The 12,500-nt window shown below is 35.5% G+C and overlaps 1 protein-coding gene across 1 annotated transcript in view; it reads right to left on the bottom strand.

The window, feature by feature from the left end:
- usp34 (ubiquitin specific peptidase 34) overlaps positions 1-12,500 on the bottom strand; it is a 723,586-nt gene that overhangs the window by 603,651 nt on the left and 107,435 nt on the right. The window contains 3 exon segments of the mRNA XM_051919324.1: positions 1,086-1,235; positions 4,550-4,600; positions 10,609-11,032. Coding sequence (XP_051775284.1) covers positions 1,086-1,235; positions 4,550-4,600; positions 10,609-11,032 — 625 coding nt within the window.

Genomic DNA, 12,500 nt, shown 5'->3' with positions numbered 1-12,500 from the left:
TGTGACTGAGGCAGAGGACTCCGGACATTGAGCTACAGCCACGACCACGAGGAATTAAGATAGAACCTTGATGTGAAAGCAGCGGTGCATCAACCAAAAACATTTTTTGCTGATGGCATTAAAAGTTGGTATGACGCTGTGAAAATTGCATCACAAAGGATGGTAACTATGAAGACAAATGATGTAATTTGTTTTTGAAATTGTTAATAAAGAGTTAAAAAAACTGCAGAAACATTCTGAAGGTGCCTCATATTATTTCACATATCACTACTTGCGTGCTTATTGACACCCATGTGTAATTGTGGAATATTTCAGAATGCTGCATGAATTCTTCAAGAGAGTCCTCTCAACTCCATTTGCTGCAGAACACAGTGAACCCCAATATGTATGATCACAATGCCGAGGACAACTGTTTTACAGGACTGTGACTGCCAGAATTAAAAGAACTAAAGTCATAGATGACATGTTTGAATCACCTCACAACCTACAAAATGAAAATGTCAATTATAATTTTTCTGCAAAATGCTTGTTTGAAAACAGTGGAAAAATGCTTGAAAATCCTCAAAGAACACATTAAAAGCACCCAAAAAAACCTGAGAACACTTGAAAAACGCTTTCAAAAACCATTAAAAAGCTTGAAAAACGCTAAACAAATTCTAAAAATTTACAACGCGTGAATGGGCCCTAATTCATAATTCAGAAATGTATTTTCAAATACAGCTCAGCAATTAAGCATTTTTTTTGAGAAATACATTGTGTTTTTTGAACAGGAAAATTAAGACACATAAAAAATTACAACATAACTAATACAATTAAAAGCAGATATACATGAAAAAACTTTTACCATATTGGTTTGTAAACTTTATTGTATCACTGATAATATACAAAATATTAACTGTTGTTTGTAATGCACCCTGGGAAGCATAGTTATGTATGTTTGATGCCTGAATGTTGCTAAAAAAAGCAGGTTAACAGCATTTGTGTATGGTAAGTTAAGCATTTGTAAATATGGGTGTTATAAGACAGTCAACATGTAGACAAAAATAAGTAGCAAAATATATTTTTCTTAAAAAAATATTACTTACATTTGAAACAACTGTTATGAAAGCATGTGCTATTGGGAATGGCAGGGTTTCAGGGGTCCCTGATTCAAAGCAATCCTTCATGAGAGACAGGCCATGTTTGCCACAAAAGAGGCAAACATATCGAAGTAAGTGTAATGGTACCTCTACATCCTACAAAAGGTAGCATTTAAGAAAAATGTAAGAAAAAAACAGAAAAACAACAACCTGAGGAAAATTTCATCTTTACAAATTAGAACTTGCCATCTAAACCAATAACTTTGGTTTGAACATTTCACAACATAAATAATGTATTACTTCTAAAATATTCAAATGTGGGTTAACATTTTTGGTGGTTTAATGTCTGTTTCTCTGCAATTAGATGTGTCATTTTCACAATACCAATAAATGGCACACCCTAATTAAAAACTTTTTCTACAATTTCCTTTACATTTGTTCAGTGTTTAAATGCTGCTTAAGACTAATTTATATTTTACGCAGAGATTAACTTTTGCTGTGCTGATAATTATTTGTAACGTTGGCTTTGAAATTACTTAGGAAATTTCCTTTTCAAAACAACTTTCTACCCATTAAGAAAATTAGATCAGGGAAAATATTCTATAGATATAGTGTCCAGATTTTTCTGACAGCTCAATTTTTAAAATTAGTAGGTGAATGGAAACTTTTGTGTATGTCTGAAATGTCATACATTATTAATTTCTTTCTGCAACTTCCTGATGACTTTTTAAAGACTGGCTTTTGCTTGTCTTTGGATGTTTCCCATATTTAACAAAAACAATACAGTAAAACTCCATATTATTAAAAGTCTTCTACATACAGTGGTGTGAAAAACTATTTGCCCCCTTCCTGATTTCTTATTCTTTTGCATGTTTGTCACACAAAATGTTTCTGATCATCAAACACATTTAACCATTAGTCAAATATAACACAAGTAAACACAAAATGCAGTTTGTAAATGGTGGTTTTTATTATTTAGGGAGAAAAAAAAATCCAAACCTACATGGCCCTGTGTGAAAAAGTAATTGCCCCCTGAACCTAATAACTGGTTGGGCCACCCTTAGCAGCAATAACTGCAATCAAGCGTTTGCGATAACTTGCAATGAGTCTTTTACAGCGCTCTGGAGGAATTTTGGCCCACTCATCTTTGCAAAATTGTTGTAATTCAGCTTTATTTGAGGGTTTTCTAGCATGAACCGCCTTTTTAAGGTCATGCCATAGCATCTCAATTGGATTCAGGTCAGGACTTTGACTAGGCCACTCCAAAGTCTTCATTTTGTTTTTCTTCAGCCATTCAGAGGTGGATTTGCTGGTGTGTTTTGGGTCATTGTCCTGTTGCAGCACCCAAGATCGCTTCAGCTTGAGTTGACGAACAGATGGCCGGACATTCTCCTTCAGGATTTTTTGGTAGACAGTAGAATTCATGGTTCCAGCTATCACAGCAAGCCTTCCAGGTCCTGAAGCAGCAAAACAACCCCAGACCATCACACTACCACCACCATATTTTACTGTTGGTATGATGTTCTTTTTCTGAAATGCTGTGTTCCTTTTACGCCAGATGTAACGGGACATTTGCCTTCCAAAAAGTTCAACTTTTGACTCATCAGTCCACAAGGTATTTTCCCAAAAGTCTTGGCAATCATTGAGATGTTTCTTAGCAAAATTGAGACGAGCCCTAATGTTCTTTTTGCTTAACAGTGGTTTGCGTCTTGGAAATATGCCATGCAGGCCGTTTTTGCCCAGTCTCTTTCTTATGGTGGAGTCGTGAACACTGACCTTAATTGAGGCAAGTGAGGCCTGCAGTTCTTTAGACGTTGTCCTGGGGTCTTTTGTGACCTCTCGGATGAGTCGTCTCTGCGCTCTTGGGGTAATTTTGGTCGGCCGGCCACTCCTGGGAAGGTTCACCACTGTTCCATGTTTTTGCCATTTGTGGATAATGGCTCTCACTGTGGTTCGCTGGAGTCCCAAAGCTTTAGAAATGGCTTTATAACCTTTACCAGACTGATAGATCTCAATTACTTCTGTTCTCATTTGTTCCTGAATTTCTTTGGATCTTGGCATGATGTCTAGCTTTTGAGGTGCTTTTGGTCTACTTCTCTGTGTCAGGCAGCTCCTATTTAAGTGATTTCTGGATTGAAACAGGTGTGGCAGTAATCAGGCCTGGGGGTGGCTACGGAAATTGAACTCAGGTGTGATACACCACAGTTAGGTTATTTTTTAACAAGGGGGCGAATACTTTTTCACACAGGGCCATGTAGGTTTGGATTTTTTTTCTCCCTGAATAATAAACACCATCATTTAAAAACTGCATTTTGTGTTTACTTGTGTTATATTTGACTAATGGTTAAATGTGTTTGATGATCAGAAACATTTTGTGTGACAAACATGCAAAAGAATAAGAAATCAGGAAGGGGGCAAATAGTTTTTCACACCACTGTACAGTAGTGGCACTACAGATTAAGTTTAGTCAGGACTGGAGGGGTCACACTTGTTCTTCAAACAACAACAAGAAAATTATAAATTGTCTAACTGAAGTAGGACTTTAAGTGCATTATGGGTTCCAGTTTGTTTGTTAGTTGGAGAAACATAATTATGCCCTCTGCCATACCAGCGGGTCATCCAGCTGACACCAACAATGATACCATGCCACAGCAAAGTTCATTTTGTAGTGTAAAAACATCTGAAACATAAATAGCTATTTTGATTCAGGGATGACAATAATAGCCATTTAGCAAATAAAACAAATAGTCTGTTCCTAGGAGTGATGAGTAAAAATTCCACAATCTTGCATAGCAGCACCTGGCATGAAGGTACAGGACAAGGTTTACAATTTGTAATAAAAGCTTTAATATTCAAGCTGTAATAAATATTTGGAATATGATATTGTGATATTTATTTGATAGCCCATTACAAAGCATATTACAAATCCTTTTAAACACACACACAATACCATGTATAACGTTAAATTTCTATTGCTCATTTAAACAAGTTATTTTCTATGGTGGCAATGTGAACTAAATCTACCTATACATGTATAAATAACTGAACATAAATGACCAAAAAAAAAAAGAGTAACTGAGAAGAGTAGTTCATAGACTAAATGTCATCTGACATAAGAAATATAAACTTAATTTATCATTAATAATAATTTTAAAAGCAAGTTACCATATACTTGCACCTAAGCAAGATTGGTAATAATTCATAACAGGATTGAAAGAACTATAATGGAGTTAAACCACGTTCTTGGAGACAACATGGAAAACCATTAATGCACAAGTCTATTACTATTTGAACTGTTAAAAATACTACAAATATCCTATTATCATTTCTAAGATGAAGAAATGTTGAATGATTAACATTTTAAAAAAACAAATGAATTAACAATTACAAACATTATATCAGTTAACAAACGTCTCATAACAAAGCACTCTTCTTTCAGGTAGTCAATTAACTAACTGAAACTTACTTACATTCATGTCACAAAATGATCCCAAAATATTGCTTTCTTGAGCAGATATATCCTGCCAAAGAAGAAAAAGCACATTCTTTGTGTGATTGTTATTTTAAAACAAAGCAGAAATAATACCACAATAATCATAAATCTAATCCAAATGAAACGATGTTCACTAAACACTTTATTTAACTAAGCTATTATTTACTTACATATTCTAACAGCTTGCCTTACCACTCCTATGTAGACTACCGTATATCTATATCAGAGCATAGTACTGCCTGTGGTCTGGATCTGTCTGGTCCATGGAAGCTAAGACAAACCGAATATCAGGCTAGAAAATTGAGTGAAATTTTGTAAACTGCATGAATTTTTGTTTCCGTATAGTGACGTGGACAGCAAGTACTTGCCTCAATGTGTCAGTCCGCATCACAGCTACTAGATGTGCCAATGCAGACAGAGATCAAAATTGATATGTATTAGGAAATTGCAGGAGATTGCATCATATAAAGGAGTGATACAGGGAAGGACTGAGACCAACAGCCAGGAAGCTGCAAGGGTTTTTTTTTTGTTTGTTTGTGGAAGGTTCAATTATTGTTCATGTTATATTGAATAAAGGGAGACGACACCTATTAATCTGGGTCCTGTCTGCATTTTGTGCAAAGACACAACAAAAATGAGTGGTAACAAAAACTAAACGTTGACACGGAAAACAGATCATTCAACAAATACTGGACACCCAAGTATTTTTCATGGAGGTTAGCGGTAAAGCAATCTGCTTGGTATGCGAAAAGCACATTGCTTTATTCAAAGATTACAACATGAGCCGTCCATCACTTCAAGAACAAGTACGCAGAAAAATATTAAAACTTACCTGAAGAGGAGAATGTGAGGACTGCAGGCGAATTGTTAACTAAACTGCAAAAACAGCAGTCTTTTTTCAAAGCTTCATCCAGCAAAGGATAGAACAGTAAAAAACAGCCATATATTATTAGCTCACAAAATTGCAAACCGTTTTCTGATAGAGAATTTGTTAAAGAGTGCTTATTTGAGTTGGCTGCAATCCTCAACCCAGAGAAGAAGGATGCATTTGAATATTAACCGTCCCTCTCACAGCAAATGGTTACAAGACAGATTGAGGAAATTGCAAAGAATTTGTTACTACAGTTAAGATGCATGGTGGAAAATGTCGACGACTTCTCCTTGGCTTTGGGCGAGAGCTGTGATGTTTGTGACGCAGCACAACTGCTGATTTTCATGAAATGAATAACAAAAAACTTCGAAATGACAGAGGAACTGCAAACTTCTATGCAGTCAACGAAAAACACAACAACCGGAAAGTAAGTATTTATTTACTAAAGTAAGTATGTGCAGGAAAAAGTGGTTAAGATTAACCCAACCCAAAAACTCCCAATTTACATTGTATTATTCAACAAGAAGTGCTATGTAAATCAGTGCTGAAATTGAATTGCGTCTCTCAAGGTTATTATAGTTAACGAAAACTAAAATCAAAACTGATCAGCATATTGTTACTGACCAATCACTTTTGCTTTAAAAAGGTTGTTTAACAACGAAGCGATACAAACCTTATGAAATTCTGGAGTTGGCAATGTCTCTACTGAACTACAGGTAGGTAGGCGAAGACAGTCTGCCAACTGGTGAAAAACTAAACATACTAATCTGTTTTTGTATTTATTCTGTATTTATTCATTTATCTTTTTAAGTTTATATTCACAGCTCAAATTGCCTGATATTGTGAAAATAATCCAGTAGCAGAATTATGTTTTAAAATATTTGTACCCCTTTTTTCAATCTCTCTCTCTCTCAAAATAGATAGTTGAAATATCATATTCTTTTTGTTCTTAACATCAGCCGTATCATACATATTGCATACCAGGGACTTTTCCTGTCTCGCATCCAAACCTGCTCGGGTATGGCTCCAGGTTTCCTGCCATCCTGTTCTGGATAAGCACGTTTACATAAGGTATATATTGTTCCTAATCTCAGATAATGTCTCTTGTCGTTTTGTGGCTGTCCGCACTCCTGTTACCTGCTCTTGCTCTGCTCATTAAGGGTTTATTGTTCTTAAGCTCTGCGGTGGCCTGGCGCCCTGCCCGGGGTTTGTTCCTGCCTTGCGCCCTGTGTTGGCTGGAATTGGCTCCAGCAGACCCCTTGACCCTGTGTTAGGATATAGCGGGTAGGATAAAGACTGACTGACTGTTCTTATGCATGGGCTATTCTAGTCCTACTGCCTCTAACCTTGACACTAAATGCTTCTTTCTGATTTTTGATCTCTTTTCAGGCCTGCAGGTGGCAAAATTCTATCACCTAAACTTCATTTACAAATTGGCCCATTCTGGACAATAAAAGAAAAAAGTGCCAACAATCAGAGCACATTTGTTCAGCACAAATGACGTAGAAAATATTTTAAAAATTACAAAATTGTATAAAATTGTTCATATTCAATATGTGGTTTTGATTCTGCTTGTTTTTCCCCCAGACAAAAACAAAACCAGATAGTAAACGATGTGGCAAGCTTTTAAACTTATATCCTAACTCAGTAAGTGTTCAGTTCTGTCTGATTGTGACACAAAACTAAATTTTATAATAGCTCTTTAACCAGACCATAATTACTAAAACTAAAATGGAAACTAATATATATATATATATATAAATAAAATAGAAATGTCTTTGTGAAATAAAAACTAAATAAAAACTAAAAATATATGATGAAGGAAAACTAAAACTAAACTGAATTTCCAAGTAAGGTCAGAAAAAATATAGAAATAAAAATTAATATAAAAAGGCAAAACTATAAAAACTTTGGTGTGTCTAATGTTGTAATAAAAGCTATACATATTATCAGTGCTACAGCATTAACAGTAGAATTCCTGAATCCTACGAAACAACTAGTAATCCCGGCTCACCTTAAATCCCTTCACACCTCTACCATCCGTGTCTTTTGTTTTGTAAATGTGTTTATCAGCATAAGCAGCAAGTAGCCTGCTGTCCCATCCCCCGCCTTGACAGAGCTCAGCTCGTGGGCAAAAAGTTCTCCCAGCTCAAGCCAAGGCTCCTTATCTGTGTGTGAGATCTGGACTTCTATAGGGTAAATAATACACTATATCATTATTTGGAATACATGCATTTCATGTGTGTTCCATGCAAGGTTATTATACTTAACGAAAACTAAAATCAAAACTGAAACTATTATTAAAAAAATATTTTCGTAAACTGAAATAAAATAATTAACACAACCGAAATGAAAAATTAAAACTAAATGAAACTATTAAAGTAGCTGCAAAGACTAACTGAAATAAAATAATTATTTACTAAAATAATTGTAGTTATTGTTTTTGAATTAATATTCTTGCCGTTAGTTTTTAACCCTTATAACTTTTAACTCTAAAACTGAAAGTCATCCACCACGAGCCGCCCGCATATATTCATCCAGTGACCCTGTAGTTAGGATATAGCGGGTTGGATAATGGATGGATGGATGGATGAATGGCGGCTGGTGAAGGAGGGTGGCTGTTCACACAGCATTTGCGGTGACAGAGCAAGCTGAATTACGCGGGTAAAGCATGTGGAATAGAAAGCGATTTACGTGATGCCTTTCTTTGCACTTGTTGTATATCAAGATGTAATTCAAACACCTGAAACTGGAATGAGGTGGTCAACAAAATCTTTACTATATGGACAGAAAAAATCACAAGTGAGTAACATTTCAGTTTATTTCTCAGGTGCCTGCTTTTTGTTGACAGTAATTCACCTGCCACTTCGCATACGAAGTATAGAGAAAGTATAGTAATCATCATTCGACCTTGAGATTCTGATGAATTTTGACGTCCTTCCCGAGTCTGAAAATACCGTTTTTTTGGAATTATGTCTGTGTGTGTGTAAACACAATAACTCAAAAACGCAACTAGATAGATTGAAATTTGGCATGTGGTTGTTACCCCAGAATTGTAGATCTGTATTAACTGTTGGGCCAAATCCATCAACCGTAAGTGGTACTTTACCTGAACACATGCTCGATTTTTTGTTATTCATGCAGCTGCAGAGTCCGATTTAATCAACTTTACTTTTATAATAATTGTTTACATAATGTATATATTGTTCTTATTCTTAGATGCTGTCTCTGTCGTTTTGTGCTATTGCTGTGCTCATTATGGGTTTACTGTCGTTTATGTTGGGCTATTCAAGTCTCACCACCCCTAAACTTAATACTACATGTTTGTTTTTCTTTGTTTCCCTCAATACAGCTAGGTGGGGTCTGCACACTGATTCAAGCCTAAGACCTCTGTTCTTCCTTAGCCCCTGTGATTTTCATGGTCACACCTGTCAGAACACAGTAGATTCTGTTTTCTAATTTTTTATATCTTTCCAGGCCTGCAGGTGGCAAAATTCTGTCTATAAATTAATTGCGCCTGAGATGGAATCAGAGATGAATATGGCTGTTAGAAAAATTCAAAGCTCAGTATTTGAGATTTTTGAATGCAGTGTTGAAGGCATTCATTATAAGCACTTTATCGTTGGAGCAGGATATGTTGTGTGCTGTAAACATTTATAGTAAAAAACCCTCACACCTCAAAATTCACCAAAATTTCATTACAAATTGGCCCATTCTGGGCAATAAAATGAAAAGAAAAAAAGTGCCAATAGTCAGCGCAGATTTGTTCAGCACAAATGACATAGAAAATATTTTAAAAATCATAAAATTGTGTAAAATTGTTCATATTCAGTATCTGGTTTTGATTATGCTTGTTTTTATCAGACAAAAACAAAACCAAATAGTAAACTGTGTCGTGTAGTGTAGTAAGCTTCCACTACCATTAAACTCTTATTATATCCAAACCCATTAAGTGTAAACTTCTGTCTCATTGTGACACAAAAACTAAACTCCATAGTAGCTCTTTAACCATACTATAATTACTAAAACTAAAACTGAAACTAATATATATAAAAATAAAATAGAAATGCCTTTGTAAAATAAAAACTAAACTAAAACTAAAAATACACAATGAAGGAAAACTAAAACTAAACTGAATTTCCAAGTAAGGTCAGAAAAAATCTAGAAATAAAAACTACTATAAAAAGGCAAAACTATAATAACCTTGGTTCCATGTCTATAAAGATCAGGGTAAGTGTAAGATGAAAGGAAATGCAAGAAATGCTGAACACATACCTAAAGCAGAAACGTTTTCCCTGTTTTACTAATGACGTGAAGTGTATAATGTGTGAAGACTTTACTCCAAACTAGCAAATAAACATGTGCGCTTTTATTCAAGCATATAACCAAAGAAAAAAAAAACATTCTCTTTACATGTGGCTGTCAATGAGTTAAAAATTCAAGCTCAAATGTCAATTGACAGGTTTACACGTATTCTTGAGTGGTGCAGAGGTAAGAACTGCTGCCTTATAACCCGAAGGTCCCAGGTTCATGACCACATTTTGAGTAGTGAGCTGCTACTATCATTATTATTTCTACAATATAATAAAAACATACATTTGATTTGAGTATGTAACACCCGGTGAAAATTTTAGCTACTTATAAAAGTTAGCGCTTATTTTTTTATTATTCAGTTTTATTCTCTCAGTGACATTCACGTGGTACAACAAACTTGCCTCTCCCTCTTTGAGTTGATGACATTCATCTCCAATTTTTTCACAAGAGCAGTGCTGTGGCTGATGCCTCCTCAGAACTGTTTGTTGTACCAGTAATCAAAGATTCAATGTCCCATGACCTCTATCAGAATGGACAAAGGCAGGGCCGTAGCAACAGACAGCTTCTTCACTGCGCTTTCACCAGCTAATAGACTGCTAAAATGCAATGCAAATCTGCTTTGCACCATACAGTAAAATGGGACTTCCACCAGCAGCTAAGGTCACTTTAGTACACAAGCAAAGCTACTGTTTAGATCTGGCAGTGCCAGGCTGACGGTGTAAATGAAAGATTAGGGCATTTCAAGAAGAACAAAACAAAAATAGATAACATTTGATACAAACTAGTCATAGAAATAACTTGCAGCAAGAGTTTTCATGAAAATAACAAAAACACAAAATAATATTCAATACCTCGATAGTTGGATGAGTATTATGCTTGTAAGCAGTGTATAAAGGAAACTGGATCTGAAATATCTTTGCTACACACAGCAGAAGCTTCTCCTTCTCCTCAGTACTCCATGAAGTGAAAGAATCTGGGTTATTATCACAAGTATCATCAGTTTTTTTGCAAGATTTGAAACTGTCTGGGTTGCTCTCCACTGTATCCTTGCCATCCAGTTCTACTTCGTCATCATTGGAATCTCTTTCAACATTAATAGGTTCATCATTTTGATGACTTACATCTGTCCATCCCGACTCGACATTATCAGCAAAGGATTTACAAAGCTGACTTCGTAGAGCCTGAATTTGTTGTATTACCAGGTTTATGAGTGCATAAACAACATGGTTGAAGACTTCTAGGTGCTTATATTCCTTGAAGCAACAAAGACATTGTCTGTCGGGGAAAAAAATTAAATATGTTTAAGTAAAACAGACTAAATTATGTTAACTTTAAAGAACACAAAAGTGAAACACCACCATGCTGGAAGAAAATGTGAATGATTAACTATCACTGAAGTACAGCTCATAAGGTTAAAGTATAAACAAATGAAGTGGGAAAGGTTTTGTAATTATTAACCTTGCAACAAATCCTTCATATTAATAATGTGTGCCATACTCTTCAAATTCATTAAAATGCTTGCACAAATGTGAATTCTTTCCATAACTGAGCAGAGAAATGTAAAAATCTATATATATATATATATATATATATATAATTCACTAAGCAGCCGACCAGGGCACGCAAGACAACCATGGGATACGCACGACATAGCCACGCCCGCCAACTCACAGAGCCCTGCCCACCAACTCTAAGACCATGGGATACGACAACAACTCACAGAGCCACGGCCACCAACTCTAAGACCATGGGACGAGAACGCCTGCCCGCCCGCCCGCCTGACTGACTGTTAACAGCATTCACCGCAATGTACTGGAGTGTAAAACTATCGCAGCTGCTAACTCATAAACTGTCCTTATTCCCTGGCCTGCGTCCACCCTCGCTCTCGAGGCATTCACACTGCCTGCTCATGTGCCCGGACGCAACAACTCACCAAACACTGCCTCAGTCGCTTTCGTCTCTGCTACAGTCCACATGCACCTCTGAGCCACACTGACTTTTCATTATTCTTTTCGGTTGCGATGCACGACCACGTCCACCATCGCAAACTATTTTACACGCTGCATATAGCGATTCGCATCTGCGACAAACATGCTTCGTCTTAAATGGTCCTGCAGGAACACGGAAAATGTTTGTCTACTCTATATTATATATATATATATACTAGCAAAATACCCGCGCTTCATAGCGGAGAAGTAGTGTGTTAAAGAGGTTATGAAAAAAAAAAAAGGAAACATTTTAAAAATAACGTAACATGATTGTCAATGTAATTGTGTTGTCATTGTTATGAGTGTTGCTGTCTTTTATATATATAATATACACACACACACACACATAAACATATATATATACATATACATATATATACATATCTACATATACACATATCTACATATATATATATATACACTAGCAAAATACCCGCGCTTCGCAGCGGAGAAGTAGTGTGTTAAAGAGGTAATGAAAAAAAAAGGAAACATTTTAAAAATAACGTAACATGATTGTCAATGTAATTGTGTTGTCATTGTTATGAGTGTTGCTGTGTTTTATATATATAAAATACACACACACACATATAAACATATATATACATATACATATACACATATATATACATATATATATATATATACATATACACATCCACATATCAACATATATATATATACACATATATACACACACACACGCTTTATGGGTGATGATTGTTTTACTCTTTTTATCTTTATTTTATTTTATTGTA

Source organism: Erpetoichthys calabaricus, chromosome 15 (genome assembly GCF_900747795.2).
Source record: "Erpetoichthys calabaricus chromosome 15, fErpCal1.3, whole genome shotgun sequence".
NCBI classification, from domain to species: Eukaryota; Metazoa; Chordata; class Cladistia; order Polypteriformes; family Polypteridae; genus Erpetoichthys; species Erpetoichthys calabaricus.
This window is presented reverse-complemented; position numbering and strand designations above follow the sequence as displayed.